This window comes from Pelodiscus sinensis, chromosome 17 (assembly GCF_049634645.1).
Source record: "Pelodiscus sinensis isolate JC-2024 chromosome 17, ASM4963464v1, whole genome shotgun sequence".
NCBI lineage: Eukaryota > Metazoa > Chordata > Testudines > Trionychidae > Pelodiscus > Pelodiscus sinensis.
The window spans coordinates 31,065,790-31,093,688 of record NC_134727.1 but is presented as its reverse complement, the minus strand read 5'-3'; the positions used below and the strand labels follow the sequence as shown (position 1 = coordinate 31,093,688).

The 27,899-nt window shown below is 45.5% G+C and overlaps 1 protein-coding gene across 1 annotated transcript in view; it reads right to left on the bottom strand.

Annotated features, from left to right (window-relative positions):
• The window catches only part of SPOCK1 (SPARC (osteonectin), cwcv and kazal like domains proteoglycan 1), a 637,569-nt gene extending 615,198 nt beyond the window's left edge, over positions 1–22,371 (bottom strand). Inside the window, exons 1-2 of the mRNA XM_075900445.1 lie at positions 22,192–22,371; positions 21,671–21,841 (exon numbers count right to left, since the gene is read on the bottom strand). Coding sequence (XP_075756560.1) covers positions 21,671–21,841 — 171 coding nt within the window. The 5' untranslated portion in view covers positions 22,192–22,371. The remainder of the gene's footprint in view (positions 1–21,670; positions 21,842–22,191) is intronic.
• Between the last annotated feature and the right edge of the window lie 5,528 nt (positions 22,372–27,899).

Below are 27,899 nucleotides of genomic sequence, written 5' to 3'. Positions count from 1 at the left end.
TCAAAATACCCTTTACAAAGACTGAACCACACTTGCATAAACAATCAAATTAAACCATGATAGGTCATGGACATCCAATCTGAAAGTGGAACATAACCAGCCCTGGAAGATTAATGCAGCTGGCCCTGCAATGGTCCAGACAAGTTTCAGCAAGGATTTCCTGCTTAGGACCAGGTTTCAATTCCGTTTGTTTTATTATAATAAAAGCAGTGACCCATATAAGCTCACACCACATCCATCTTTATTTGCATTTAAATGGGGAGACAATTATTCATCCTTGATTATATATGGGTATATCCCATCATTAATCCATACACTGAATTTCTCCATTGAAATCAATGGGGAGTTCTGGGTTTACAAAAATACAAATAAAAAACAGTTTCAAGATATAGCACATGGTGAGAAGAGGGTATTTTGTTGTTGTAACCCAATTTTTTTGCTGTGGGAGAAATGACTTTAGGACTGGAAGGAAGCCTCACTGTGTTTTAGAATGGCACTAAAAAGTCTTACCTTTATATAACAATCTTACATCTCAAAAATAGCCTATATGTGCCCATTAAAGGTTCTTACACAATTCCTGTAACTTACATTTCCTTTGCCTCCTACAAGGCTTTACACGGTGTAATTACGTTTAACAGAACGTAGGGCAGTGGTTCTTAAACTTTTCTTAAACCAGTGACCTCTTTTAAAAAGCACACCTCAGCGTGAGAGCCCCCCTCTTATAACTTACAAGCTTTTTTATATTTAACACTGTTATAAATGCTGGAGGAGAGGCAGGCTTTAGGGATGGAGGAAGACAGTTCACAACATACACCCCCATTAATAACCTCTCAACCTCCTGAGGAGTCTAGTTTGAGATACTCTGGATCTAGAGGATGCTCAGTCACCATACTAAAAGTACTGGAGGTTAAGCAATTTTGTGTGTCACTTAATATCAGGGTCACAAAATTCTTAAAACATTCTAAGTGAAACCTGGCTAAACCAATCATAATTTTAAGACTAGGTTAGAAAGAGACACAAAGATTCATAGGAGCTAGAAAAAAAAACAAAAAATTGTCTATTCTACATAATGATTTCTGTCTAGCCCTGCTATTGTAACAACAAAGAACTAAATAATTCTGTTATGTAGGTGAGATGCAGAGTAGGTCAGGTGTGACATTTACCCTCATGAAGGAGGAAACTGTAGCCAGGAGTAAGTTATCATATGTCTCCTCATGAGTAAAGAAATATGTCATATTGGTCTCCTCATGCTGTAGCTCTTGTGCCCGACTTATAGTGCAATGGTTTGCCCATTTTCTCATTTTGCCCATTTTACATTCACAAATTTAAAATGCTGAGTTTTTTTAATATTTGCTGAGAGCAGCAGCTTGTTTCGCACACTGTTATCCACATTACATGCCAATGTAATGTGAGATTTCTGATTGTGTTTAATCAATGTGACCTGTCATAGAAACACTACCGTATATTCAAAGAGAAACTGTAGCGGTGATCAGCTACTGATTTTTATTTGGGTGGTGAATTTCTTAAAAAAGAAGACAGGCTTCTCCTCTTCATTGGTCTGAGACAAGTTAAGATGATCACTAGATTTTAAATTTACTGTCAGTACATAGCTAGAGCAGATGGAAGTAAATATAAAATTAATCAAACACAAAGGGTACGTTTACAGAGCACAGTTATTTCAAAATAATAATGTGAGCGTCTACACGGCAATCCATTATTCCAACTTCAGTAAACCTCATTCCATGAGGAATAATGCCTATTCCAAAAAAGCTATTTCAAAATAGCTGTAGTGTGGATGCTCCACTGCTGCTATTTTGAAATAACTCCTCCACAGGGTCATTCTAAGTAATTACTCCCCAGTGGTTCCTTGGGCTCTAATTTGAGGTAGCGCAAACACATTAGGGGAGCCTGCCTCAGACTAATTTCGAGGCTTCCCTGTAGTGTAGATGCACTATTTAGAAATAAGCTATTTCAGAGTACTTCTTCCAGAATAGCTTATTCCGAAATAAGCATGCGGTGTAGACGTACTCAAAGGGAATCTCCAGCAGATGGCATCTCATCTCTTGCAACTTCCCATCACGTGGATCATATCATATATATATATCCACTCAATGTCAAAGTAAATAAGTTGCTAGCTTTAACCTAGATACTGGATGACACGGGGGATGATTTTCAACAAGTATATTTGTTGTCAGATACTCGTATACCCAAGGAAAGAATTTGGATCTAATCCTTTAAACTTATTTTTTCTTGATTCGAGCACAAAATGTGATTTAGCAGATATATCTGGGATTCAGGATGCCCTGAGTGCTATTCCTGGACCTGGCACTGGTTTCATGGTTGACATTGGGTAAACCAGTCTAACATCCCATGCCTCAGTTTCCCCATCTGTAAAATGGGGATAATGATACAACTCCTCTTTGTAAAGTTCTTTGAGATCTAACGGGGAAAAGTAACCTAGTCCAGTGATTCAGCACTGGACAGCTCCTTAGAAATGGCAAAATCCCATCACTGACCTCATCCAAGGCTGCAGAAGGGCTAATATGCAGCAGAATAGCCATAGCTATGCAGTGCATGGGTGGCTGGCCAGTGGGAAAATAGGGTATTCTTTTGTGAGCCAAGGAGTTTGACTCCTTGAATCTTACACCATGGTAGTGTATGGGGCCGGTGGCATGGGCTGACACCTGGCGTGTACAGTAGGTATGGCAAAGATATTGCTATTGCAAATGGTGGACCTGTTGGCCATGCTTCCTGTGGGGTGAGGAGGATACTAGTGACCACAACCTGCTACTTTCTAAACTATGCAGTGACCTGTGGCCTGCCTGTAGAATAACTGTTGAATCTAGGTGGGGCTGTTATATTTTATAACAGACCCACCTATATTTTATACAACACTTTACATCAGGAAACCTTAAAATGCTTTATAAAAGAGGCCAGCATCATTATTTCCATTTCATAGATGAAAAAACCGTGCAAATCCACAGTCATACAGTCCCTGCCCAAATAGCTTACAGGATTAAATATTCAAAAGTGCCTAAGTCATTTTCTACAGGGACTTGGGCACTTGGAACTTAAGTCTACTTCAAAGCCAATAGGACTTATCCATTTTGAAATGTTTTACCTACACAGTAAATAGACTTGACAGAATGAGGCTGGCAGAAAGGAAATATTACCCTCATTTCAAAGATGGGGAACTGAGACAGAGATGTTATGTAATTTGCTTGAGGACACACAGGATGTCTCTGGCAGAACCAGAAACCAAACACAAGAAGTCTAACTCGGTGTCTTAACCACAAGACCAAAGCCAACTTCTTCCTATCACTTGTAAATTTAATAATCACTGATGGGTATTTCTCCCGATGCATCTCTCATCAATAAACATGGCTAAAATGTCTATTAACATGCACTGTCTTGTCTTAATTGGCCAAAAACTATCCTTTTTGTACTTAACAAATAGAGTTTATTGTAATATATTTGTTTTCGTGCATCATTAAAATATGGCCATGCATATTAATTGTAAAGTTGATCATTTGTGGTCTTTTTTAGTAGAATTAAGTTAAAAGGCTTTCACACAGAATCACTGTTGATCTTTTTCCTCAGGTGAAGAAAGTTAACTAGCTTCACATACTCCCCTGAACTGGTCACCAAATTACGCATTAGGAGAGCTCGGCTGTATTACCAACCAGCTCTGCCAATTTTGGGCTAGTGACTTGGGCACTTTTCTAACATTTCCCTTAAAACTCATTTAAAATTAACTCCCACTGACTTTTAAATGGGACTTAAGATCCTAAAATCACTAATCATTTCTGAAAAAGTTTACTTTCAACTCTAGTCTATGCTTCCCTTTCCTATCAGTAAAACAGAGATACTACTCTGAGATTTTCAAGCAAGTTCAGGGGATTTGTGTGCTCAAATTCCATTGACTATGAAAACCCCAATCATAACGCGTACACATCTCAAAGTGCTGTGAGGTCTGTGGCAAAAAATGGTGTCCAAATGCTAAGCATGATTAATAATCCTCCAACTCTACACTTAGTTTGCAGAAGTGGAACAACTCCCCCACCATGAGGCAAACAATCATCAAAACATCCTCACCCCCTTTTTAAAGTACCCATTCACAAATACACTGTATCAGATCTGCCTCTTGTTTAAGTTGTTTATCAATAAAGTGACTCAGAAAATGCTAACTCTCAAAGCTTTATTTTATTCAGCATGAAAAGTGAAACTCCACTGCCCCAGTCCTAGTCAATCCACTGAGACAGTGCTATAAAGATATGGTTTCAACATTTCAAGGACCAAAAACTTTTTAAATTGACATAAAAATAAGACACACACATATTCATTAAATGCAAGCTGTCTCTAAAATCAAAACTAAATATTGGGCCTAACCGATTGGCCATTGCCCCTTGCAAATCTTCTACTATATACATATATCTGAGAGAGTTTCCATGTCTGACCGTCTGTCTGTGAGTCTGTCTATTCAAGAACTCCTCCTAAACAGTAAGAGCTAGGCACACCAAATTAAGTATGTATCTTCCTCTTACAACAAGGGAAGGGTTAGAGATGTAAAATGCCGTTTAAAATGTTAACCAGTTAAACTATATGTCTAACCAGTTAACTGGCCCACCATATAATGCAGTGGGCCCAGCCAGGCTGGAGTAATTCCTTTTCCACAGAGCAATGTGGGGCTGCTCTGGTCGGGCCAGGCCCGCCGCACCATCCTCAGGGCAGGGGACAGCTCCATCTTGGCCAGGCTGTAACACCCTCCCATTCACGAGGCCCAGCTGGGCCAGGCAGAACCTGCCACAAATACGCTGCAGGCAGGAGGCTGTTCTGGCCCAGCCAAGCGCCAGTCAACCAGTTACCCTGGTAAGCATGCTGGTAAGGCAATGCTTACTGGGTAACCAGTTAAACCTTCACATCCCTGTTAAGTGTTTGGTTGAGCCAGGACAATGGGATGTGCCTGGAATGTGACTCTCTCATATAAAATGGAAAGGGAGGGCTCTGGTAGACTGGACACTTATACTGTATAATGGCCACAGAGGGGCAGCAAGGAGTCAGAGATGGGGACTGAGACAGCTATTACCTCATTGGGCCAGCAGGGGGCAGGAGTGGAGAAAGGGACAGTTATCTACTATATATTTCAGAGTGTTTGTCTCTGTCTGTCTGTCCGTCCCCCGGCTGTGGAACTGCAGCAGCCGTGGATTGGTGCTTCTCACCTGGCTCCAAGCAGCTGTGGTGACAGAGGGCTGGGGTTGTCCTCTCTCCCTAGGGCAGCCTGCATGCTGAACCCCTTACCTCAGAGCAAAGATTTAAAGGGAGAAAAATAAATTATTTTAGCTAAGGACCCAAGCAGTGCTGGGTAACTCCCCTAGTCACGTCGTATTTGTTGGAAGTATTCATTCAGACCTGGTCCTTTTTGGCAGCCATTGGACAAAATTCAAATCATTGTTTAAAGCCCAAGTGAATGGCTTTGCATGAAATAACAATTCAGGTGTGTATGGAGACGCCCAAGTCCCTTCTCAAAAGGTGATGTAGGCACCCTTCTTGGAAAATGTAAGCTCTTTGGAGCAGCAACTACACTTATTAGTATTGTTTATACAGTGCCTTGCACAAGTCCTCCGTCCTGGCTGGCGTCTCTGGGTGTTACCATGGTAGAAACACAGTGTAGTCCAAATTATCTGAACACCATGGCTGCACATGCATTTCATTTAGATACCTGACAGGGCAGGAGCCATTCAGCAGCAGCGTGGTCTCCTCTGTGGCAGGAGTCTGTTTTTCTCTTCCCTGCGGTCCTGATGGGGAAGGGGTGTCTCTGCTCTGCCCTTATTCACTCCCCTCACAGCAGGACTGCAGAGGGCACCCCGCTCTGCAGCCAGGCCAGTGAACTTTCTCTTCAGGGCTCAGGTGCAGGGCAAAAACCCTCCGCCAGGTCTGTCCTGCCAGCACTGCACCTTGCACCAGAAGGGACAGGATGCCGTAGGACTGGCAGGAACTTAAGGAGCCTTCTGCAGCTGCACTATCACGGTGCTGCTCAATCACTCTTGGCATAGCAAGGGTGCAGAGGACTCCCTCCACTGGCCGAGGCACCAGTCAGCAGCAAGGTGGCAACTCCAGCGGACAGTAGCTCGTCTTTTGCCTTCATCCAGACCTCCTCATTATCCAAACCCTTTCCTTGTTCCACAGCATGCAATACAGGGGGGCAAGGGAGAGGTCTAGATAATGCATAACATGGTTTCAGATTAACGGGCGGCGGGTTGCTATAATAACCACCAACAGGAAATTTGGAGGCCTAAGGGAAATACAATATTCTTCTCACAACTCTTCCTCAAGTTGAGATAAAACTCTCTGAAAACAACATTCTGAAGTGCTGATTATTATCCAGATTTTCTTATCTTTACAAAGTCACCTCTTTTCTCTGTTTTATGATTACTACTCACACCCAGACCAAGTGTTTGCATAGCGCATCCAATAACCGTAAGAAAGCTTTGGGAAATCAAAGAGACCAAAGCCTTACAGTATATTGGATCTTGGCACATACAAGAGCAGAATATGAACAACAACATTCTCTTAAATCAAGAGTGTTCCGAATACAAGCGACAGAGAAGCAGCCCGTACGTTTGCTGCAGTTCAGTTACAGAAACATTGCTGTGGGGTTTAAATGTACTGTGAAAATTAGAGAACTATGCAGGACCATTGATCTGGATCTGTTATAATTAGATTTTTATTGGTAAAGGTCAGTAAAAGCTGATTTCACCATACACATACAAACTGACAAAAATACTACCATTGATAATAATCATATATGCAGCTTGAGACTTCATTAGGGTTTAAGGAAATTTACTTTAATATTTTGAAAATTTGTATTTAAATTGTTACAAGATTTTAACATTTTTGAATCTCACTGTCAGTAAATAACTGTTTCAACCCCTAACCTCCAATAATTTTGAATAAAGTGTAAATATTTGTAATCAAACGAACAAAATACATAACACATTAATTTGTGCTGTGAACATTTAAATAGATAAAAATAAAAACATGCTTAAAATAAACCAATATTATCCATCACAATTATAACAACATAAAAATTGAATTCTGCCAAGTCTAGCTTTTATGGATATGGGAGAATACATATTGAAATGAGGGCAGATAAGCTAGGAGAATGATTACATAGTGTGGCACAGTCAAAAGGTTTTAATGCCATGAGTTTGGGGCTGATTGAAATCTTCAGAAGATGTGACAAACCGGTCGTTCTAAATGAAAGAACGAAGATATAAAGACAGGAAGAAATTGCCTCCAATGGATTTTAGGAACCTCTGAAGGTAATCTAAAAATGGCTTTTCTGTGCATAATAACACAGCGATATTACAGTGCTCTCGCTCATTTGAGAAACAAATGTGTTACACCAACTGAAAGGGACATTAAAAAACGTCATGGGATAAAAACACTTCTAATCCGGATGTCTAGATACTGGATGCCAAATGTCATTGGCCTATGAGTACTTCCTGTCCTGTATTTCAGACGAGTATAAATGGAGAGAAATTCCACATTTGTGGAAAGAAGGAATCTCATTGCCACTGCTCATCATATGGACTTTGCCATAAAACATGCAACATGTAAAGCAGTGGTCACCAACCAGTAGATCAGGATCTACCAGTAGATCTTAGAGCCTCTGACAGGTGATCCTGACTGGTTTGGCAGGGAAGCTATCAAGCGCCGGCACTTCAGTAGCCCCTCTACCCACTGTCATGCTGGTCCTGCCCTCTGCCTTGGAACCTCCTGCTTGCCGTGCAGGGTTGGAGAGAAAGAAGCAGGGGGTGCAGATGTCAGGGTGTCCCTCTTCTCTGTGTGTGGAGATAGGGTACAAGAGTGGGGCGAAGGGGATGGATGGAGCTTGGCAGTGAAAATCTGTCTCACTCACATAGTGTGTGCCTCTGTCATTCTCCCAAACACACACTGTCCTTCACTCTCGACTCCCAACGAACACATCCATGGGGTGTTGTTACTTCTGTTACTGCTTGCAAAGTGTTTTTTTCTGTTTGGTTGGGTTTTTTTTGGTTTTTGACTGGTCTATGCATTTCATCATTTTCGTTTCTCTCTTACGCTTACATTTAATTCTTTCAGCAGGGAGTTCTAAAATGCCTAACCTGTCAGGGCTGGAGTAATTATCCCTGTGGTAACTGCTGCTCCTGGAAGTGGCTGGCATGTCCCTGCAGCCCCTGAAAAAGGCACATGCTGTCCTTGCCTGCAGATGCCATTCCTGCAGCTCCCACTGATCAGTAACGGGGAACCGTGGCCCATAGAAGCTGTGTGCTCAGTGCCTGTAGACGAGGGGCAGCACATAGCACCAAGGAGCCATTGCTGTACATGCCACCTTCTTTCAGGAGTGGTGCAGGGCCAGGCAGGAGTGAGCCTACCTTAACCCTACTGCTCCACCACCCAGAAGATATCTCAGTGAAATGGTGCCCAGCCCGAGCCTGCTTCCTGGACCTTCTCCTGCACCCAACCTCCTACCCCAGACTTCAGTCCCCCTGCACCCAAATTCCTTCCCAGAGCTTGCACCCTGAAAGCCCTTCTGGACCCTAATCTCCTGCCTTGGGCTAAGCCCAGAGCCCCTCCCACACTCCAAACCCCTTGGCCCTAGACCAAAGCCTGCACCCCAACACCCTACCCCAGCCTGGAGAAAGTGCATGAGGATGGGAAAGAAAAGGGGATGGAGTGAGCAGGGGGAGGCCTTGGAGCAGGAGCAGGGCCTCAAAGAAGGGTGGGAAGGAAGTGAGGCAAGGGTATTTGGGTTTGAGGTAGATCGTACACTTAAATTGAACAAGTGATCTTGTGGTTAAAAAGGTTGGAGACCACTGAAAGAATGCTGCGGGTTTTGTTTTAAAGGAGATAACAGTTTCTATCTTAAACAGATGGAAGAACCAGCTCCTGCCTTCTGCTTCATAGGTATGATAATGAGTAAAGATGACTTTCATGGTCTCTGCACAGACAGGACAGGGTTCTAACTGAATAACCAGGGAACTGCAAGTCACAGAGACATGCCAAAACACTGTGGACATGTGGTGCATGGTTTGAAGCAGGGGTGGCCAATAATTAGCCCATAGGTCAGATATGGGGTTAGCATCTTGTGGGTCACCAGATGCTTTATTTACTGGTGCAGATAAGGACAGCACTTCCTGCATGTTCCATTGGCCGGAAATGGCAACCCATAGCCGACAGGAACTGCAAATGGTCATGCTGCCTGCAGATGTGCAGGTTCCTAAAGATCTGGCAGCCCGGCAGGGATTAACCCTGGACTAGACATGGTTTGCCACAGGCCTCTTATTGCCCATTCTTTGCTTGTAAGGTGGGGACATGCGCAGCTCTCCCAACTGGCTAGCATATATGGGTATCCTGCAGAATAAGCTAGGTGGATATGGATGCTGGTCTATAACTAATGAGCATCCTTGTGCACCTGACTCACCTGTATGTCCCATTAGCAATTCCCAGAGAATCCTGCCCTGACCGGCAGACAGCCGCACACAACTTCCCTTTTCATTCGAACTAGAATTTGCCCCTACAGCAGGACACATTTGAATAATCTAACTTGGAAACTAGATTTAGCACTGGCCTTACAGAAACAGATTTTCCATTAGTCCTTGAGAGGGGACTTTGTGAAGTGGATTTATAATACAAAGTCTAGTAAGACGTGAGCTAAGAATGCAAAATTAAATTTAAGTCCCCTTACACCTATTTCATGAGAAGGATTTTCTGTTCTCGATTACAAACCACACTGCAGAGATGACAAGAAAATGACTGATCTACTGAGTCACAACAGTTTCCATCCAAAACCTCTGTTTAATAACTTGGCAATTAGTTTAGCCATAAACTGTATTCTGAAACACAATTTTCCCTTGAAACTCACAGAGTGGGAGTTTGGTTCGACCGAGCAATTCCAATTTTAGCTGCCAGCCAGTCACAACAAACTCACTGATGAGATGACCGAGGAAATGCTGCCTATATTCCCAGACAAAACCAGTTTGTTAAGATGGAGTTAAGGCTCAAGGTACATCAGTCATTTGGGGGTAGGGGGTGGGGGTCACAAAGACACTGCAAGGAAGCAGAAGTTATAAATACAAACAGTATAAACCAATAATTTTTTTTAAAGGATGATGTGATTGGAAGAGACTTGAGAGCTAGGTCTTGTGTAAACTGGCATAGCTCCATGGAAGTCAATAGAGGCATGCCAATTTATCCAAAAATCTACATCTTACAAAGTACAAGCAAAGATGGGGAGATAGAAGATGGTCTCACTAGAAAGGGAAAAAAAGATTCAAGTTGCTTTTGGTGTCTTACGTGTGAGTTTCCACACTTTCAAATCTTTCATGTTTAACCTTAACTCTCCTCTAATGAGACCATCCTCAGTATTACCATCATTACTCCTACTTTGTACAATGAATAATGTCTGGATAAACTGGCTCCCTTATTGTTAATTTATCCTGGGTGAAGATCACTTCCAATCATGTGGCACTCTTTAAAAATCCACCACAGTCTGATCAGCTATTTAGGTTTACCTAATACAGTGATTCAGAAACTGAGGACCATGAACTCTACTGATCAAATCCTTCTCCTCCCTCCTAGTGCCTCCTGGGACCTGCAGCCAAGGATTAAGGCAGGCTCGCTACCTGACCTAGTTCTCTGCAGCTCCCGGAAGTGGCTGCCAGGTCCCTGCGCCTGGTTCAGGGGTGCCAGGGAGTCTATATATGTTGCCCACTCCCAAGTTCCAGCTCCACAGTTCCCATTGGCAGCACAAGGCATGGGAGCTGCAGGGACAGCACCTGCAGGTACAAGGGGAGCACACGGCGCTCTCCTGGCTACCCTGCATCTTGGGGCCACAGAAACCTGGCAGCCGCTTCCAGTAGCAGCAATAAAGTGCTGCTAGGACCCTGAACCCCAACTTCCTGCCCCAGCCTGGAACCCCACTCTGTACCCCAAATCCCTCATCTTCAACAACACCTAGGAGCCCACACATCCAGCCAGAGCCCTTACTGCCCACACCCCAAACTCCCTCCCGAGCCCTAGTCCCCCAGCCCCTTACCCCAGTCCTGAGCCCCTTCCTGCACTCAAAACCAACCATCCCAGTTCCTACCCCACGCCCCCAATCAGAGCCTTCAGCCCCCATATCCCAGAATCCCTTCCCACACCCAAACACCCAACACTCCCCCCAACACTCTAGTCCCCAGTCCAGAGCCGCCTCCTGCACACCAAGCCCTTAATCCCCAGTCACACTCTGGAGCCTGCTCTCCCAGACAGATTCTTCACACCCCTGCCACACCCCAACCCCTGTCCCAGCTCAAAGAGCCCACCTACACCCCCAAACCCCTCACCCCGAGCCCCACCCTAGAGTCTATATCCTCAGCTGGAGCCCTCACCCACCTCCCACACCCCAGGAACAGTGAGTGAGTGACAGAGGGAGGAGGGATGGAGTGAATGGAGATCCCCCAAAACTGCAGGTCAAAAATGGGGATCCTCAGGTTACTAAAGTTTCAGAACCACTGTCTGAATACACCAGTGACAAGCTTTCTCCTTTCCTTGGCTCAGCCTTGTTCCCATTCAATATGAGTTTTTTGCTCTTGCCTTCAATGAGGCCAAGACTTCACCTCAGCTCCTTTGGTGTTTCAAGGAGCGGCAATTTTGAAAATGGGATGTGCTCGAGAATTCTTGAACAAAATTTTCAAACCACACACATTACACTGCCCCTCCCCAGAGTCCTGCATCTGGTAACTGGTTTGTCCAAATCACCTCAAAATTCAGAACCAACACTTGTCTGCCCACATGAGAAATGGAAATGACCTTTCTAAGGAGATTTTAGAGGAGATGGGTGGATCACAGCCAGGCAAGACTCAGCCTTAGTACTGTCCTATCTGGTGATGCTATACAGCTCTGGTGGCCTGTTTAGCATTACAATCATAGCCCACTCAGAAGCCAAAACTGGTGTATTTAACACCTCCGAGGGTGGGATCCTTCTAAGGAGCCTTCCAGAAATAATTACCACAATTTCCCCCACTAATATTCAAAAGCAAGAAAACAACATGGAGGCATCTGTGTTGATATATTTAAGCAAACCTGGACTAATTATAGAATCACAGAATATTAGAACTAGAAGGGACCTTGAGAGGTCATCAAATCCAGTCCCCTTCTCTCACAGCAGAAGCAAGCACTAGATCCTCCCTGACAGATGCTTGTCTAAATTTTAGGCTGTGTGAGGAGTAGGTCTTGAACCCACACCTGCCTCCGGAAACCAGAACACCCAAGAGAAGGAAACAGACCACTCTGCCATCCTCTCACTAATTAGGTTGATTCTCTTGGACCTTAAATCAGGCATAATCTCACTGAGATCAAAAGTATAAAACTGAAGTAAGCAAGACTCAAATCAGACTTTAGGAGCAGAGACTCACAGCCCCATCAATGCACAACAAATAGGGGCTCAATATGCCTAGTTTTACATCCACTATGCCTTTTATCCGCTCTAGAGAGTACTTAGAGATATAGGCTCTCGGCTATATTGGTTCTATTGTTCCTAGGGTTTCACTAATATCGCTGCTGATGAATTGGCTCACATTTATTTTTATTTGAGGAGACCGGGGTTTTGAGTTATATAAGTACAGATGTTTAGGTTTGATTTGCCTGCTCTTCTCCCTCCATGAAGGATCTCTCATTTGCCACGTGCACATACTTGAGCTTCCAGATTCTTTCATCACAAAACAGAAGATTTCTCTTTGGTCCCTCCAAATGAACAGCATGCCCTCTACATCACTGTATTTCCTACAGCTTCCACTGCAATGCTCAGACGTACAAACTACCTCCAGTAGCACTATAGCTTCCTCACCTTTCAGGAATCTGATGCAGATACAGTTTTAAATCTGTAATAAAACTACACTGGGAGGGGGCAAAAGTCCTATAAAATTTAATGTGAACAAAAAAAATGGAGTCCTTTAATGGTTACTCTAAAACCTTGTAGAATTTAATAGACAATTTGAAGCCTATTGTATCCTATACCAGGAATATAATGGTGATTAAATTCTACAAGCTTTTTCAATACAGGAGGAAGCCATCAAGTTCCAAATCACTGTTGTATTTTCATATAATATGAAATTAAAGGGAACACTTTACTTTTCTGGTGACCTATTTAGCACTAGAATCTCAGGGCATTCATGAACAAGCGAGGTGTGCCAGTTAATTATACGCATTGGACACTACCTTCTGAATGTATCATTTCAGAGTTACGTGCCACTGTTTTTGTCCTTGTCCACACCAGAAAGAAAATGCCCTGATGGTTGAGGGCATTACAAGTAGCAATATTTAGGAAGCATATATTTTCTTTAAAAAACAGATTATGAATTAATATAATCACATCAGAGCCCTAATTATCTGCTGCTGTTATTTAAGATTTGGCACACAGCTGTGCTCACTGCAGTTCTGTTCTCCTTTCCAACAACCCATAGGCTACGTCTAGATTGGCATGATTTTCCGGAAATGCTTTTAATGGAAAAGTTTTCCGTTAAAAGCATTTTCGGAACAGGGCGTCTAGATTGGCACACATGCTTTTCTGCAAAAGCATTTTTGCGGAAAAGCATCCGTGCCAATCTAGACGCGCTTTTCCACAAAAAAGCCCCAATCGCCATTTTCGCCATCGGGACTTTTTTGCAGAAAACAAATCTGAACTGTCTACATTGGCCCTTTTGCGCAAAAGGGACTTTTGCCTGAACGGGAGCAGCATAGTATTTCCGCAAGAAGCACTGATTTCTTACAGTAGGAAGTCAGTGCTTTTACGGAAATTCAAGCGGCCAGTGTAGACAGCTGGCAAGTTTTTCCAGAAAAGCGGCTGATTTTCCGGAAAAACTGGCCAGTCTAGACACAGCCATGGATTCTACAGGTTGGACCTCCCTGGTCCGGCACCCTCAGGACCTGACCATGCCAGGATGAGGGAATTTGCCAGATAATGGGAGGTCCCCTGACACCAGCCCTTCAGCCCACTGCCCCTCCCCACTGCTGGTTCCTTCAGTTTGGCCAGGCTGCCCACTGGCCAGCCCCAACCCGAGCCCCGCTACGTGCCAGGTGGCACGTGGCCAGACACACTGCTTCTGCTGGGCAGCTGTGGCCATGGCCAGGTTTCCTCTCCCAGGCTGCTGCGTCTTCAGCTCTCGCCCTGCCACCTAGTGACACATTGCCCCAGCTGTGCTGCTTCTGTCTGGCTGCCAGGGTCCGGCCTGGCCTCCCCTTCCCAGGCTGCCACAGCTGCAGCCCCAGCCCTGCTGCTGGTAGGCAGGCAGCCCCAATCATGCTGCCACCGCTGCCCGAGCAGATGCAGACCTACTGCCGCCAGCCAGGATATTACAGCCCCACCTCTGCTTGGACTGATGCGGCTCCAGCCAGGCTTCCCCTCCTAGGCAGCCAGGGTCCGAGCCGGGTGGCAGGCGGCTCAGATAGCGGTCCACCACCGCCCAGGCTGTCCCAGCACTGCCGCTGCCTTGGCTGCTGCAGCCCCGTCACCACCAGACTCGCGTGGCTGAACAGACAGTGCCATGCATGTCCGACTCTGCCTAAGTTCCCCTTAAGGAGCTCAGGGCTGCCGCAGGGAGAGATGCCTCTCCCAAAGCTGCCACGGGTGGGGGAGCAGAGGCAGCTCTGTGCTGGGGCCAAAAGGGAAGTGGCCAAAGCAATACGTCCAGCTCCTAGGAAGGGGACCATGGGGCACCGTGTGCTGCTTTCACCCGATAGATAAGAGCAGCATGCATGTCACAGAGCTCCAGCCCCTCCCCCCCAGGAGCCAGATCTGCTGGGCACTTCCAGAAAGCAGCATGGCATGAAGGGTGCAGAAGTCAGGGTAGAGGGTTGGGATGTGAGGGGGGCTCAGGCAAAGGTGGGGGGCAGCTGCTGACTGCTTCCTGGCATTAGCCCAAAGAGGAAGGGGGCCACACTACCTGGCCACCAGCTGCTTCGCAACTCCCCAGGGCGACGGGGGGCACACTTGCTTGCTGCCCCCTTGTAGGTATTCTGGAGTACAACATTCCCCCCGTACGCTTTGCTGCTGCCCTGTGATCATTCCAGAGTGTAACTGCCCCGGCTATCACAGCCTCCCTCTCTGTTTGAGGAGAAACAATCGCATTCCACGCAATCCCATTGTCCTGGCACAGCCAAACCCTGACCCTGACTCGGGCCCTCTTTGAGAAAGCTGCTAATGGGCCACTCCAATTTGTTTCTCCAACAGCTCTGCAGCCACTGAGTCTCACGACTCCCATTGGCTCGGATTCGCTGCTTCCAGCCAAGGAGAGCCGCAAGAAGCAGCACAACCCAGGCCACTGCCCACTTTGAGACACACTGCTTTAAGATACAATAGGAGGAAGCTGCATACCAAATGTGGTGGTCCTAGCTCTTACCTTTTAGGAGGAGTTCTTGAACCAACAGACTCACAGATGGATAAACTCCCTCAGATATATATAAGTATTAATGTACCATAGCAGATATGACTTCTAGCTGGAAGAAACAGACCTAGCCTGTCCGTATAATTTTGATTAATGACAGATTAAACATTAAGAAAAGACTCATGTTATGCTTTATATGCCAGATGTCCACGAACACCCTGAGCTGTGGTAGACTGGCTTATTATTCATAATAATGTATACGGTTACTCAGATCACAGGCTCATAAGAACGCACTTCACTGCATTTTGGCCTCAATCATCTACTCAGGCACAAAGATCCATCCATATAGATTCGATTACAGCATTGAGGCTTGACACTATATTCTGAGAAAAATCAAATAGCCTAATTCAAACCATCGTTACCTTGCCTTGAAACCTTTGACTGGGAGCTATCAGCATATATCTGAAGGAAAAATATTTACAGGGCACATAAATATGGGCCTTTGTTTTTTATTAGATTTCAGCTAACATTTTTCAGGAAAAACTGCAAGTACAACTGATATTATTTAGGTGTCTCTACTGTATATGCTACAATAGTACAATGATAGAATAGATGCTTAATTGCAACTTCAAGTAATGCATTTAAAAATTTCATGGTCTAAGTGCAAATTAAAAGCCAGAAAATTAGAAATAATTTCACTCCTGGCTTCCTAAATTACAAAGGGCCAAAGTTAGACCTAATACAACATCAGTGACTGATTTGTGCAGGAACTGAGCCCTTATGTTAAGAAGCCTGTTGACAACATGCACATCAGACTGACCACTACCCAGTCACAGCTAATCTCTCATGTCTGTAATAGCATTGAATCATCAAAACCTAATTCATCCATACAACCCTCTTAAGTCAACACAGCATCCTTCTCTGGAAGCACCAAAACAATTAGCTATTGTACAATTTATAAATGGAGAACCCTACAATGACTATGAAAAAAATGAGGAGAAATATATACTGTGAAATGATTTGCAGTTTAGAAAAGCAATCCATAAACTCAACCCAAAGAGCTCAGTATCCAGGTACTGTGGGAAGTCATTTAAATAAAATGTTTAAAAAGTTACCTTCAACTACATTTCATTTGTTCAAAGGACATGAAAACATTTATTTTAAAATATTAATTTTAACTGAATGCTTTAAAGCCTTTTCATGATGTCAAAAGGTCATCAGTTCATGTTATTAAAGTTTAGTATCAGCCCTTAAAAACCAAGGCCAACCTGATTATGCATACATAATACAGACTTTTACGAGATGCACCTCACTGCTCTGTTCTTATAGAAGAGTAATGACCACTGGGCCATCAACTGCAACCAGTCTGAAATCTTTACTCGGCAGAAAAATGGACTGTACTAAAAAGACAATCAATAGCTATCTTCCCAGAGCAGACCATATTGGACTTCATATGGCAAAAGACCCAATTAATTTTGCAAAGGACTGCCAGAAATGAAAGAAGCCTCAATCAAAATTTAATTATGCACCAATTTCAAAAACGATGTTAATGAAACATTACAACTGAGACTTATACATGCGGAAAAGTACAATAAAATGTTCTAAAGCCCTATTTCCACAGCAACCTTACCTCCTTACCACTTCCTTGTGCTTACGACTCAAAGTAGTAATAATTATTTCCCCCATCTTGCTCACCTTTTGGTCAGTAGCACAGGATCAGGCTTTCTCCAGAATTATCTTTACTTCCTTCATGTAAAATTCGGGCTCCATGAGTAAAACATTTTATACAGTGATGCTGCATTGACAGTCAGTTGGGAGTAAAAGACCTTTGCCTGGGTGGCACACAGAGCATCTGCATAGTCCCGGTGTGGTGGTTGCTACTACACACTTACAGCAGGTTTACATTAGGGAAGCAACAGTGTAGTTGATTTAACCTATAAGCTTTTGCTTATTGTTTAATGCTATAGAATACATGCTTTTCCCTCCCCCCCTCAAACCAGGAAATTTTTCAGCAGCCTGCCTCAGTTGTAACTCATGCTGAGTGCGGGACCTACCCCTGCTGTGGCTCTGGATTTAAAGTATAGTAGGAGCCAGGCTGGCAGGCAGCCTGGCTCAGTTCCGGTTCACGCTAAGTCCGGGAGCTCAGACACCCACTCCCCTCCTGCCACAGACAGGGGCTGCTGCCATCCCACACTGCTGCCTCTTTATCAGAGGCAACAGCACAGGGCAACGAGCAGTTGGTCTGCAAGAGGAGCTTGTTTTTAAACTGGCTCCCGTCACAGACTAGCTCCTGCCTGGAATCCTGCGCTGCTGCCAGCCCCACTCCCAGGGACTATAGAATAGTCGACTAACCAATAAGAATTCATGAGGTTACTCGACTATTCTATTAACCGATATTTAACATCCCTAGTTTATATGGGGGACCCGCAAGAAAGTTAAGGCAAATCAACTGAAGTCATAAAGTCAATGCACATACATTAAAAGGTCCTAAACCTCCTGGGATCCCTAATTCAGGTAAGTGGTCTCAGTTCATTATGAATTAATCCTCACTATGAGTTTTCTGCATAAAAGGTTCATCAGTTGCTCTGTGGGGAACACTGTTATGACATTGTGGGTAGTGTGGAACCACATTAGTTCTGCTGTGTTCGGGCAGATTCTATTATAGAGGATTTGGCCCTGAATAAATACATGAGCCATAACTTTGAATGTCTTAATTTTATGTGCAGAAGATTTCACACAACATTCAGGAGTATAGTTTTAAAGAGAAATAAAGCTATTAAGAGCACAACTGCACACTAGCATGAGAACACTTGAAGGATTTGATTATTTCCAACTCTGGCAACTTTCAAATGTGTGTGCAACTCCACTAAAAGAGTATGGGTCTTTGTCCTTCCACCTGACCCACCAACAGGATGGGGCATTGCGTGTAGCTCTGAGGGCTAGGGGACCCCAAACTCTGGGTGGTGCAGAAGGCTGGCTGACCCAGCCCTTCCCATTCTTCCTAAGTCTCCGCCCCCTCTGGGGGCACAGAGCTGGTCCACCTGACACCTTGTCCAGAGGCCTGCAGAGGCTGATGACGCTCCTGGCCCCTACTCGCTGATAAATCGTAAGCAATATCAAGTTGATCATAGAATCCAGAAATGTTGGACTGAAAGGGACCTTGATAGGTCATCTAGTGCAGTCCCCTGCTCTGAGGCAGGACTAAGTATTATGTAGACCATCCCTGACAGGTGTTTGACGGTTTTTCCAGTATCTAAAAGGGTGTTACAAGGCGGAGGAAGAAAATTATTCTCCTTGGCCTCTTATGATAGAGGTTTAGATTGGACATTAGGAAAAATTTCCTAACTGTCAGGGTGGTTAAGCACTGGAATAAATTGCATAGGGAGGTTGTGGAATCTCCATCACTGGAGATATTTAAGAGCAGGTTGGATAGGCATCTTTCAGGGATGATCTAGACAGTGCATGGTCTTTCTGTGAGGGCAGGGAACTGCATTTGATGACCTCACGAGATTCCCTTCCAGTCCTAGCATTCTATGATTGTATGTTAGGTGACGAAGTGGATTCCACAACCTCCCTAGGTAATTTGTTCCATTGCTCAACTGTCCTTACTATTAGGAAGTTTTTCCTGATGCCTACACTAAATCTCTCTCACTGCAATTTAAACCTATTACTTCTTGTCCTGTCCTCAGTGACTAAGGAGAACAATTTATCACCCATCTATTTATAAAACAAACTTTTTTGTACTTGAAGCCTCTTATGTCCCCCTCAGTCTTCTCCAGATTAAACAAACCCATTTTGTTCAACTTCCCTCATAGGTCACGTTTTCCAGACCTTTAGTCATTTTTGTTATTGTTCTCTGGACTTCCACTAAGCTGTTCACATCTTTCCTGAAGCGTGGTGCTCAGAAGTAGACTTACTACTCCAGCTGAGACCTTGTCAATGCTAAATTGAAAAATTACTTGTTGTGTCTTGCTTTCAACACGCTTGCAGTACATTTCACCATGATATTAGCCCTTTGGGTTTTTGGTACAACAGCAATATTTTATTCACCTGTATTTAGTTTGTGATTATCTATAACCCTAAATCCTTCCCTGCAGTACATCTTTCTAGGCTGCCATTTCCCATTTTGTATTTGTGCAACTGATTAATCTTTCTTAAGAGAAGTACTTTTGCATTTGTCCAAACTGGCTGAACAAAATCATGTAAATAATTTAGGCACGGAGATATTTGCACACTCCCTTCAAAGTCCCTTTGCTTATGTTTAGATAGGGAGGAGTGTGAAAATGTTTCCATCACAATATTTCTCTTTCTTCTAGAAATAACTTTGACAACTAAAAAGGGAAAAAACAGCTAGAAAATTCCTTTTATTTTCAAAAATGTTGAGAGGTCTTAGTAAAAAAACTCCAAAATATTTTTAAAGTTTTGACAAACTGAATATTTGAACTATAAAGCTCTTGCTTGCAAAACCAAAACATATATGTGTTTTTGTGACAATCTCAACCCAAAAATTCAAAGAAACATGTTGATGATGATAAAAAAGGTTATCATCTCTGAAACTTTTACAGGAGAAAAATATAATTTTCCAGCCAATTCCCCTTGGAAAACTAAAAAAACCCAGGTGATTAAACTTTCTTCAAACCTTTTAGCTGGAATAAGAATAAGTTTCAATGTAAAGATAATTTTTGGAAGGGCTCAGAATGAAAGCAATGGTGCTCAGCTATTGCTAAAATTCTGCTCTCTAATTAAAGGGACAGTTGGATTGATTTCTTTGCCTTTAATAGTTTTTACTCTCTCTCTAAATCCTGCTAAATCATCATACTGGGTTTGATGCAGAAATTACTGGGTTTGATGCAGAAATTATTGGGTTAAACCTCCTAGCCTGTGTTATGCAAAAAGCCAGACTAGATTATCATAATGGTCCCTTCTAAATGGAATATCTATGAATTCATACAACATATATACATTTGTAGCTTTGAACCCTTTGTTAAAATAGAATGTAGCTTTTCTTAAGTTTCATCAAAAGAAAATAACTTCCTCAGACTCAACAGATGGACCTTATAACAAGAGTTCATGGACCTATTTCCTGACATTATTTTCTAACAACGTTAAGACCATAGTCTTGGGCCCCTTAGGATAGTAAGTATGTAGGCAACCATTCAGCCAGAAGATGATGGTGACTGAAAGAAGTCTAAAGTTTCAATAAGAAAGATAGAGAACAGGATTTCTCACAAAGAAAAAAACAAACAAGGCAACCTGGAGCCACAAAAAGAACAGCAACCCACAACCATAATTCCAGTTTAGTCTAGGCAAGCCAAACAATTAGGTGGTATTTTAAGTATTGCATCTTGTTTCTCTTTTTCCAAGGCCTGGCACATCATCAAGGATGCAAGGCACAACATTTATTTTTAATATAACATTGTGTGAGCCCTTCCTTTTGATGATGTTTCCATATAAACTCTCCCTTCTTTCACTGCCCATGTATAGAATCACACTGCAGACATATTGCAGAAGTCACATGCAATGACAATACTGTCTTTGCTAATAGTCAACATTAGCATGCTTGTGCCTCCAACTCAGGCTGGGGTGCAGGTCTCTTAACATTTACCCCAATGTTAGCATATAAGATTAGCGCACCTCTTACTGCATGGCCTCACAGTACACCTCAGCATGGAAACTGTGGGAATGCAAGACTTGTTCTTTTCTACAGCATAACACACTGAAACAAACCATGCAAAGTAGCCGCACAGATAAAATGCTATGCCAGGTCTGTTAGTTATTTCATGTTGCTTTTTGTTACAGGAACATGTACTCAGAAAACTGCTTCTTTAAGCCAACTCTTGCCAGGAGCCGAACTGATAACACTATTGCCAGCTTTGTTCTTCTAGATCTACGCGGGTTAAAAGGTTTCAGCCCCTCCTTCCCCCCAACACACACACACACACTCGATGCCAGGAATCAACCCATTTTTCAACATGTGTCACCATTTTGCACGGTCTCTGAAGCACCGGGCACAGGAAACTTCTCAAAGTTACTCCCGGGTAGAACATTCAAGACCACACACGAGGTGGGCGGGGGGCTGGCTCGAAATGCCCACTGCTCGCGGCCGGCTCCGGCGCTTTTACAGCCTCTGACTCGGGACCGCGCTCCAAGCAGCCCCGCAGCCACCGGTGGCGGGGACCCCCCAGCCCCTCCCAGGGAAGGGCCGCGCAGAGACAGGCGAGGTCCGCGCGGGGGGAGGCGCAAGGGCAGAAAGCGGCACTCACATCCCGGAACTTGTTCCAGTATTTGTCTCTCTCGTACTGCGACACGGTGCTGAGCCACTTGTCGTTGTCCCAGAAATGGCCATTGCCGTGGTGGGGGCTGGGGGGCAGCTCCGGGCGCCGGCCTTCCACTTGCAGGAAACACCACGCGACAATCACCACTATCCGAGGCATCTGCCGAGAGAGGAGCAGCCAAGCGAGCCCAGCTGGGGGGGGTGGCTCACGCCGGGCAGCGAGCGGCAGCCCAGGGGTTGGGGGGCGAGGCGGGGAGGTGGCCGCCGCCCGGAGGAGCCTTTGCAGGAGATCTCTGGGGAGGGGGCTGGGAGCGCCCCCAGCCAGTGCCCACCCCCCGGACCCCGCCAGGCAGGGGAGGCATCTCCAGGCGGAGGGGAAGAAGTTGTCTTTCCTGCCTGCCCGCCCCCAACTTCTGGGTGCAGGAGCCCCCCTGCCCGCCCACCCGTCCGGGACTTGCAGGAGGGGCTCGCCCGCTGCAAATCCGGGGAGCGAAGTTTGCAGGCACTTACCTTCGGGCGGCCGGGGCGCGGGGCGTGCAGCGACGGCCGCCTCTCCCCGCTCTGCGCTGCTGCCGCGGCTCGCTCCCTGCCTGTGGGTCGGAGACACCGCGAGCCCCGAGACGGCTTCGCCCAGCCGCTTTGTGCGCCTGTCTGGAGGTGCGCGCTGCGCTTCCCGCAGGCGGCCGGCCAAAGGGCGAGATCTGGCGCCATCTGCCGGCCGAGGGCGGGCCACGCTGCTGCTGCAGAGAGCAGCGGGGGTCGGGTCTTTTCTGCACCCCGGCCTCACCCTAGCCCTGCCGGCCCTAGGCATAGGGGCTGGGACTGGCTCCAGGCACTCCATGGCTTGAAGGTGCCCCTCATATACAGGTTTACAGTTTGGTTCAATGGCCCCCACTATGCAAATTGTCCCAGCGCCCTGGCAGGGCAGGTAAGGGGACAAGAGGGACCCAAACTTCCTCTGCTCTCAGCCCCACACGCCTGGAAACTTCATGCCCTAAAAGGGGTGATAGCCCCACATGCCGCCAGGCTAACATTTTAACAAGGGGCGCCCACAAAGTCCCCCCTCCTTAGATTGCCCGGGCAGTGGGGAAGGCAGAGAGCGAGGATCCAAGCCCTGGCAAGAAGTGGATTCCTTTTCCATTCAGGCGGGAGGTAGAAACTTGGGCAAAAAGATAACAGCAATTTGTGTCCTTCCTGGGCATTTTCCTACCTTGCTCCTTGGGAAAAATGTACAGAGCCTATTGATTGTGGACGACACTGGTGGGGTTGTGAGGATCTAGCGTGTCTGGATGGAGGAAGGGGCCGGAGGTGCCTTTCCAAACTTCTAAGACTTTTGAGTTATCCTATACAGAGATGTTTTTTCATAAACCACTGACATTTGCTATAGTCTGGTGCATTCTAAAAGCCAGAATTGCTCCATAAAAATACCTTTATGAGACCCAGGCAGGATAATGAACCATCTCTGGCAGGCTGGTTTGGCAGCGTTCAGAGAGAACGTGACTTCCCTTAATGGCCTTCCCTTAGTGGCCGAATTTTGGCAAAGGACTCCCCTGTTCCATGCTCTTTTCCACTAGAAACTCCTGCCCGGGTTCCCAACAGTAAGAAGAGATGCTAACTGGGAAACACCTGTAAAAAGAGGAAGAGACTCTATCCAAATACCCAAGGAGAGAGAAGAGTCTTGAGGAGTGCCAGTACTGGCCAGTGAGTTTAGGAGAGAAGAGACCCCATCACTCCAGGGAAGAACATACTTACTGTCCTCATCCTGCAGAGATGAAGAGATTCCCACTCATAGGCTGAGGTGGAGGATAAGATTCTTATACCAAAAGTGATGGAGGAAGACACGCTTCATCTACAACAGTGGTCTCCAACCTTTTAAAGCACAAGATCACTTTCTGAATTTAAGTCAGTCCAGGATCTACCTCAAACCCAAATACACTTTCCCCACCTTCTTCCCTTCCGAAACTCCACCCCTGCTCACTCTGTGGAGATGGGGTACAGGAGAAGTGAGAGTGGGACACCCTGATATCAGGGCCCCATTCCTCTGCCTCCCACACACTGCAGAGCAAGCAGGAGACTCCCGGGGCATGAGGGGCAGCTACAGGACAGAGGGCAGGAAAAGAATGGCATGGGGAGAGGGGCAATTGAAGTGCTGGCAGTTAATAACCTCCAAGACAAACCAGTCAGGATCACCTGTCAGAGGCTGATCGACTGGTTGGTGACCTACACAGTGTAAGAGATCACTGCCTGGAGTCCCCATATAGGAAGAGAAGAAACCTTTGCATGGGTCGCCACCCCTGAGCAAGAAGGCCGTTTCCCCAGAGCCCAGGAGAGAGGAGATTGGGGAGATCATCTGGAGACCCAGTTCTCTGGTTTGTGTGGGGGTAAAAAAGACCCCAAGGCCACCTTGATGGGTGATGAGTTTAGAGAGGAATCTGTTTTAATTGGAGACTCACTATGGAACTCATTCTGTCACTGACATCCATCTGGCTAGATCCATGGTTCTCAAACTTTTTGGCCCACAGCTCAGTGCATACTTTTTTGCGGACCACCAACCAACCACCCATGATGACCAAATGGATGCAGGCGGTAGGGTGGTGTGGGGTCTGGGCAGGAAGTAGGATGCAGACAGGCCCGCCAATGGGGGGGGGGGCGCAAAGGGAGCAATTGCTCTGAGGGCTGGCCATTTGAAGGGGCCTGCAGCTCCTTTGAATTGCTGCAGGAGTGCCAGAGTGCCACTCCACATGGCTTTGATGGCTAGGGAGTCTTAGGGTGGAGCTAAGGACTGACTGTCCTTGGCCCAGCCTCTTACAGAGGTGTGGAACTGGCCCCTTCACCTTGCCTGTGGCCCACCATAGCTGTTGGCCCTGCTGGGTGCAGGAGCAGGCTGAGGGTGGGAGGCTCTTGGCAGGATGTATGTGTGAGGGGGATGGGAGTGCGGAGTCTGGGCATGAGGAGGTTGGGGGGTAACTTACCTGGTTTTATGCCCTCTGCCACTCCCAAGCGGTGTGTCCCTGGCACCGCCTCCCTCTGCTCCAATTGGCCATGATTCTGGCCAATGGAAACAATAGGAAAAGCCTCCAGGCAACGCATCCCTGCATTGCCATTCCCCCAACAAGAGGAAGGAGGAATGGCCGCCTACTCCCCCCATGAGCTGGATCTGGCCTGTGAGGCTTAGGGCTCCCCCTCTCACAGTGGGAATCCAGAACTGGGGCTCCAACCTCATTGTGGGGGTGCAAGGACTTGGAGCGCCAGCCTGGGCCCCCCACTCTCAGGTAGTGGGTTTGAGCCTTGATGCACAGGGTGGTCCACTAGTGGTCCGCGGACCATACTTTGAGAACCATAGGGTAGAGAAAAGGGGAGTGCATTCTCCATTAATTAGTATCATATCCCTGAGAAGAGCTTTTTCTTTCATTGATCCTCTGTGCTGAATTCAGCTGTGATTCATCTGTCCCTTGTGTTTGTTCCAGTGGTTTTACTTCACACTGCATTGTGATGATCTTTCTTCCTTCCCTGGATCCCTGCTTGACTGAGTCATCCATTATATATAGCTTTGGGGAGGGTCAGGTTTGCAAGCCCTTTAGTGCTCTACCTGTGCACTGAAATCAGTACAATGTTAAGGCACTGTTCCTAGCTTTGTTGCTTAAACTACACTTTACTCTAGCCTCTGTATGGGAAGGCATCCCATCACCACCATGGCCCAAGATCAGGGCTCCTCTATAATGTTCAGATTGGTTCTCCCCCATCTACAGCTGTAAATACCTTCTAACTCCGTTTATGTATCTAGCTGCCTCAGAACAAGTAACCTTTAAGCTCCTGGCTGGATTCCTGATGTACCCTCCCCTCTGACAAAGTAGAAGAACTTTTTCTTCATCTCTGCCATGAGGAAGCTAGTGTTAAAAATAAATCTTGCTGCCCAGTTTCTCGCTGCCCTGCCCCCAGATAGGCATCACTTGCAATGAGAGGTGCAGGGTTACTTTGTAACTTTTCATCCCATCAGGGTAAATATAATCCTTCCCCCTTCCCACTGAGATCAAATAAGCACTGTGTAGTTTACTCTCCAGAGGCCCTTTTCACCAGGCCTCTCAAAGCAGAAGTTCTATCTCTGCTCTGTATAGATATCTTGAACCATTATTTGTAAGATCACAAGATACATTGTTTTTAGCCAAATACTCATTTTCCCTAGTGATGTGACCCATGCCTTCCACCTCAGAGATAGCCCAGTGATGTTATACATGCAACATCATTTGTTAACTATGTGGGGAAGTTTCAGAAGAAAGTTGTAACACCAGTGTATGGTTTTTACTTGCTATCTGTCTTTTGATAGAATTCAGATTTACATCATGCTCCATTTCAACTGTTTCTTCAGCAGGAGTGCAGACTTTTCAAAAGCACCATCCTCACTGGCCTAGCTCTGTTCCTAGTGAATCATAGAATTATAGAACTGGAAGGAACCTCGAGAGGTTATCAAGTCCATTTCCTGGCACTTAGGGCAGGACCAAGCACTATCTAGACTAAGAGTGGGCAAAATCAGTCCTGAGGGCTGGATCTAGCCTGCCAAGGATTTCTCTCTGGCCCACCCAGCTGATTAGCATAGGTGCATACTTACAACTGGTAGCATGTGTTCAGCTTTCCTTCCCCCACCTTGCTCTGTCCTGCAGCCCAGCTGCTCCCAGGATTCTCCTGAAAGCTGTGCAGAGGGGAGGGGAGTGCTGAAGTCAGGGTGTGCCCTTATACCCCCTATCTGTAGAGCAGGGGTCAGAGAGAGGGAAACACAGGGCAAAGCTGTTCCAGTCTGAAGCATGTAAGTGACTCAGAGAAGTGCAGAGCAGGAAAGGAGGGAGACAACAAAGCAAGACAGATTTCCCCTAAAAACACAGTGCATAGCTTCTCTCAGACTTACCCAGCATCAGCCAGCACACACACCTTGTCACTGTCATGCACACGCACACAGAGTGTGTGCCACACTGTCTCTGTGTCACACACCCAGTCTGTGCCATACAGTCACTGTCACATACACACTGCCGCACACACTCAAACTATGTCACCAAGTCTGTCTCTCATGCACAGTGTCTCTCTTTCCCACTCACACACACTCTCTCTATATATAGTCCCCAGCCCCTTTTGCCCGAAACTCCCCCACTTCTGGGGGCCCAGAGCCAGCCCGTGACTACATAACAAAATTTGTGAAGTGCCCCTCTTTTGAAAATTATTGCCCACCCTTGATCTAGACAGGGGTTCTTACAATCTTCCCTCATGTTTTCTAGACCTTTAATCATTTTTGTTGCTCTTCTTTGGACCTTCTCTTATTTGTCCACATCTCTCCTAAAATGTGGTGCCCAGATCTGGACACAATACTCCAGTTGAGGCCTAATCAGCATAGAGTAGAATGGAAGAATTATTTCTCATGTCTTTACAATAATCAGTTACAGTTTTTACCACTGGCATTAGTGGGAGAAGAATTATGCCAACAGTGAGCTATTTTAAATCTCCTACTCTAGAGGGATGAAATGCATTTGTCAACAGCGCACTCGGCCAAATTCAATCTGGCTGTCAATCCTCCAGGGGCATTTGTGTCAGAAATGTGTTTCTTCATTTATCCAAAGAATTCACAATCCCATACTCAAGACATTGTTAATCTCTTTTGATCCTAAAAAACATAGACTTTATGTTTTATCTTGATAGTAATCCACATAATTCAGCAGCTGCAGCGTGTCTTCTCCGTCTTCGTTGTCATTCATGGCGACAATTGAAACCCCTTGCCTGTTGACTTTTATTACTTGGCAATAATGTCTTAGCTCCTAATTCTGTTGCAGGGATATCAATACTATACATTATCTTTCTTTGGGGGATAACGTCACTGTGCAGCACTCTGACACGTAAAAACTCTTTTGTTAGGAGTTGGATTTTTAAACTGTACGTTGGTTTTTCATGCTTGTCCTTATTTTGATCATTGGCAGTATCATATAAAGTATCTCTGCATCAATGAGTCTACACTCTTCATTCCCTGATTTCTCTGTTTACATTACTTGATTGAGAATAGAAGTAATTCGATCATAGACATCCCATGCTAGTAGCTGTCCTTTCAGATAGACTAGAATTCGTTCAAATACAGCCCCAGAACTGGACTCTTCTGATCTGAAGAGTGCCTCCAACTGAAAAAAAAAAGGGCCAGATTCATAACCCAGCCTAAAGTTCCTGTATACATGGGGGAATTAAAG